A 4049-nucleotide genomic window follows, 5' to 3' on the forward strand; every position below is an offset into this window, starting at 1 on the left:
AAAAGAAAAAAAGAATTAATTTACATATAAGGGATGGAGTCATCCCTTTAAACCGTTTTTTAGCACCAACTGATAATTTCTAAATTCATCTATTTATGTGACCTCAAAGTGTACCAAGTTTCATTAAAATCAGAATTTGACACTTCGCGAGGTTCCCTTGTAAGTGCTATCGGATTTGGAATTGGATTACACTTAAGTGCAGCGAAATAATCGATTACACTCGACAGGAGTAGGCCACGATCTTCCCTAATGAAGAGAACCTGGGAGAAAACGCGCAACATTTTTATGCGCGACCGCGTTTACGCAGCACGGAGAAATCCGCAGGTGCATGCAGCTGCTCTCGAACGCGCGTAGTTAACTTCGCATAGCGCTTAACTGCTGCACGCGGCTAATCGCGCGCGAATGGGAATAAGAACGCCACTTTTCTTCTTCTATCAGAATAATCGAAGAGAACTACATATCCCCCGAAGTAAAAGGAAGAAAGTGCGAGACATTTCACGTCGACCGTGCAGTACAGCGAGATAAACCCGGCCGCCGACGAAAACTCGTCGGTCGAGATTGTCGCCGGATATTATCACGCGGGGCCATTAATGCCCTGTCGAATAATCTATTAATTATCCGATCGATGTGTTTCCACGCGCGCGTGGACGAGAGAGACGCTTAGAGTTACACGTTATTATCAACGCCGCGCTCCGTCGCGTCGCGTCGCGTCGTCGCGGGACGGGACCTCGAGTAGTAGGTATCGGGTAACAGTCGATAATCTGACCGTCGGTCTCCGCCGGATCTCTGCGTGGGTGCGCAACGGTGTACGGTGACACGTGGACATATATCGTTTCCGTTTTCTTCAACCGTTTCCCGCTCGCCGTGTACATAGAATCCATCCCGTCGTTCGTACCATTCTCGACCTACTCGCCTCGATCTCTCTACGACACGCGCGCGCGGCTCCCTTCTCGGTCGCGCTTCCTCTCACCATGCCAGGACGATCGATTCCGCGTTTTGTCTCGGAGGACATAGAGAGAGAGAGAGAGAGAGAAAGAGAGAGAAGATATATATATATATATGAGCAATACGAAGCAATCAACGTCGCCAGCCACGAAAACGAGCAATCGAACACCTACATTGCGACTGATAAACAAGTAGTCAATAACGTCCCGGTGACATCAACGGGAGGAAGTCGATGTGGGAGTTTCGACGGGCTGTACTGCACGCTTCTCCCTCGCGGATTCGTATGATTAATAATAATATCGAATATCGATATTGGGCACGAGAGAGAGAGAGAGAGAGAGAGAGGTAGCATTTAATTGTTAAGTACAAACGGATGTTAAATTATTAAATGCAAACAAAAGTACTTAATTACGAAAAGGAAATTAGGGAAATTCACCTGCTATTTTAACAAGAACGATATTCCAACTGCATGCTAGAAAAATAAAAATTTCTCAATTCATACTCAATTCAAATTAAATTTACGAATTTTGGTATTAAATTAGCGTCCCGCGACGTGAAAAATCCTTAAGTTTGAATAATATCATTCAAAATATTTGATGGACTCTTAATGACACATAGTCAATTTTGATTTACAAAAATTAATTTCAAACCTACAATTATCCGCAATAATGTTACTTTTTTCATATACATACTGGACTATCTCATATACGAATGTACGATCAAACTTCGGATGAATTAATAAACAGGAAGTGGTCGACGTAGAAATATCGACTTTCTGTATCGTTTTGCCATTAGATTCATGATTAATAATAATATCGCGTATTAATGTTGAATACAAGGTAAGATTTAATTATTAAATGCAAACGAAAGTATCTAATAAGTAATTAAAGGAATAAAATTTTAAAAATCTACTGCTACTTTAATAAACGATGTTTTGGCTACACGAGAAAAATAAAATTTCTCAATCTTTTTAATGTACGTCATAATGTTACTTCTTTTATATGTCAATGTCTATCGAAATACCTCATACGAGTGTAGACCAGATGTTTCGGATAAATTAATGAATTAGAAGAAGTTGTTATGGTTGATATCGACTTTCTATATCGTGTTTTGGATTAATAATATTGAATGTCAATGTTGAACACAAGGTACATTTAATTGTTAAATGTAAACAGAAATATTTAATTAAAGAATAAAATTAATTTATATAATAAATTACATTTTAATTAATAATTAAGATTTATTGTGCTTTTTTAATAAACGATATTACAGTTGGACCTTGATAATTCGAATTTTTACAACTCGAAAACCTCTGTAAAATGAAAATTGTATTCATTCCCTCTTCCGCTCCGAAAATCTATTGCGAAAAATCTCTATAAATCGAAATAAAACCTACCTTAACTTGAATTTAAAGTAGTTAGAACTCTACAAATCGAAGTTTACTTCTATAAGTCGGACTTCTATTGTCGCTGCCTCTATTCGAAGTTATAGCTGTAATCATGAGTAATAGTCTGGCATTTTATTTTATGATTACATTTATTATATGTATGCAATAAATAATTCACTGTCAAATATTGATTTTTTTTCTTCTACAAATCAATATAATCGGAAAATTATGAATTCTCGTACAAAGCCTCCGTAATTCGAATTTTCGTGTGTTAACCCCCTTTTACTCGAATTTCGATAAATCGAAAACTCTATAACCCAATGGGTTTTTTCTTCCCTTGAGATTTCGAGTTATCGAGGTTTGACCGTATAATCTATATTATATTCTGGTTACCTATGTACTAGGAAAATAAAATCCTCAATCTCAACAATTACGCACAGCAGTAATAACTACTTTCATATATCAATACCTACCACCTGAATACCTTGCGCAAACGACGCGATTAGATTTCGTGTGAATTAACGAAACGTTCGCAATTTCGTTGCAGACACCGAGAGATGACCGAACGACGTCGAGCCCGGGTGGTGCGCCCAGCAATCACACCTCGGCGCTGTCGCCATCGCCGGTGGGCGATGCGCCCTTAGGTAGAGCGTTGATGGAGGCCGCCCTGCAGCAGCAAGCCGCGACCGGTGTCCAGCCGCCCTTAGTCGTCACGCCGTCCGGGTATTGGATTGACGGCACCGATCATCGGCATACCCTCGATTCCGCCGGAAGGGCATTGCTGCCGGCACAGCCGGCCTGGCAACCCAGGATAGATCAGGACGACACGGCCAAGTGCTACCGCCGCTTCTTCGTCGGCAGGGTGAGTCTCATTTCTGTCAGCATTCTATAACTTAACATACTTGAAATACACGTGATCTTTTTAAAGTTCATCTACAATAGGTGTGATAAGTTGTAAAGCCAATTGTGTCCACGGTATACACTGAAAAAGTAATCTTGCAATTATAGCGAGAATTATTTAGGTACGAAAAATTAGCTAAAACGGATAAGCGATTAGTAAGCACTGCGATATCACATATGTTTTGTATTTAATCCATATAGATAACAGCACCCCCAAAAAAATGTTCTACTTATGAGCAGGAAATTCCTTTAAGCATTTCCTCTAAGCAAAAAAAATTTACATAAAGCATATTCCTCAGCTATCACGCGTATTTATTTATAAAGAAGTGGACATGTGACATATAGAACATAGACATGTGCTATAATCAAGAATAAATTCCTCTATAGAAAATTTCACTATAATAACTCGAATAGTCTCTTGAAATAAAAGGATATGCTTGATACTCGCGGTATGCTCATTTATAAGATTTTCTATTTTAAAAAAATTTTTTAATTTTTATTATTATATATTTATGTCCATATATGTTTCTTTCCTTTGTAAAATGATTCTTTAATACAAAATTAATTTTAATAAGAAGGAAACATAAAAAATAATTAAAAGAATAATTTTTACATAATTGGTTTCTTTTACAAAAAATAAAGTTTAAAAAAATGAGAAAAATTGCTCATATGTAATCATATATAAGCGATTAAAAATATACATATATAATTATATATTAACAATATTTCTTATTTCTTCAAACTTGATTTTTTGTAAAAAAATTCAATGTAACAATTATTTTTTTAATTATTTATGTTTCCTTTTTATTATTATCAA

At 37.0% G+C, this 4049-nt stretch overlaps 1 protein-coding gene across 1 annotated transcript in view; it reads left to right on the plus strand.

Moving 5' to 3' along the window:
- Positions 1–4049, plus strand: part of LOC105460870 (rap1 GTPase-activating protein 1-like) — a 74594-nt gene that overhangs the window by 46064 nt on the left and 24481 nt on the right. Inside the window, exon 3 of the mRNA XM_011707360.1 lies at positions 2880–3194. Within this exon, the coding sequence (XP_011705662.1) occupies positions 2880–3194 (315 nt within the window). The remainder of the gene's footprint in view (positions 1–2879; positions 3195–4049) is intronic.

The sequence above is a fragment of the Wasmannia auropunctata genome, unplaced genomic scaffold (genome assembly GCF_000956235.1).
Source record: "Wasmannia auropunctata unplaced genomic scaffold, wasmannia.A_1.0 LD336101.1, whole genome shotgun sequence".
In the NCBI taxonomy this organism is placed as follows: Eukaryota; Metazoa; Arthropoda; class Insecta; order Hymenoptera; family Formicidae; genus Wasmannia; species Wasmannia auropunctata.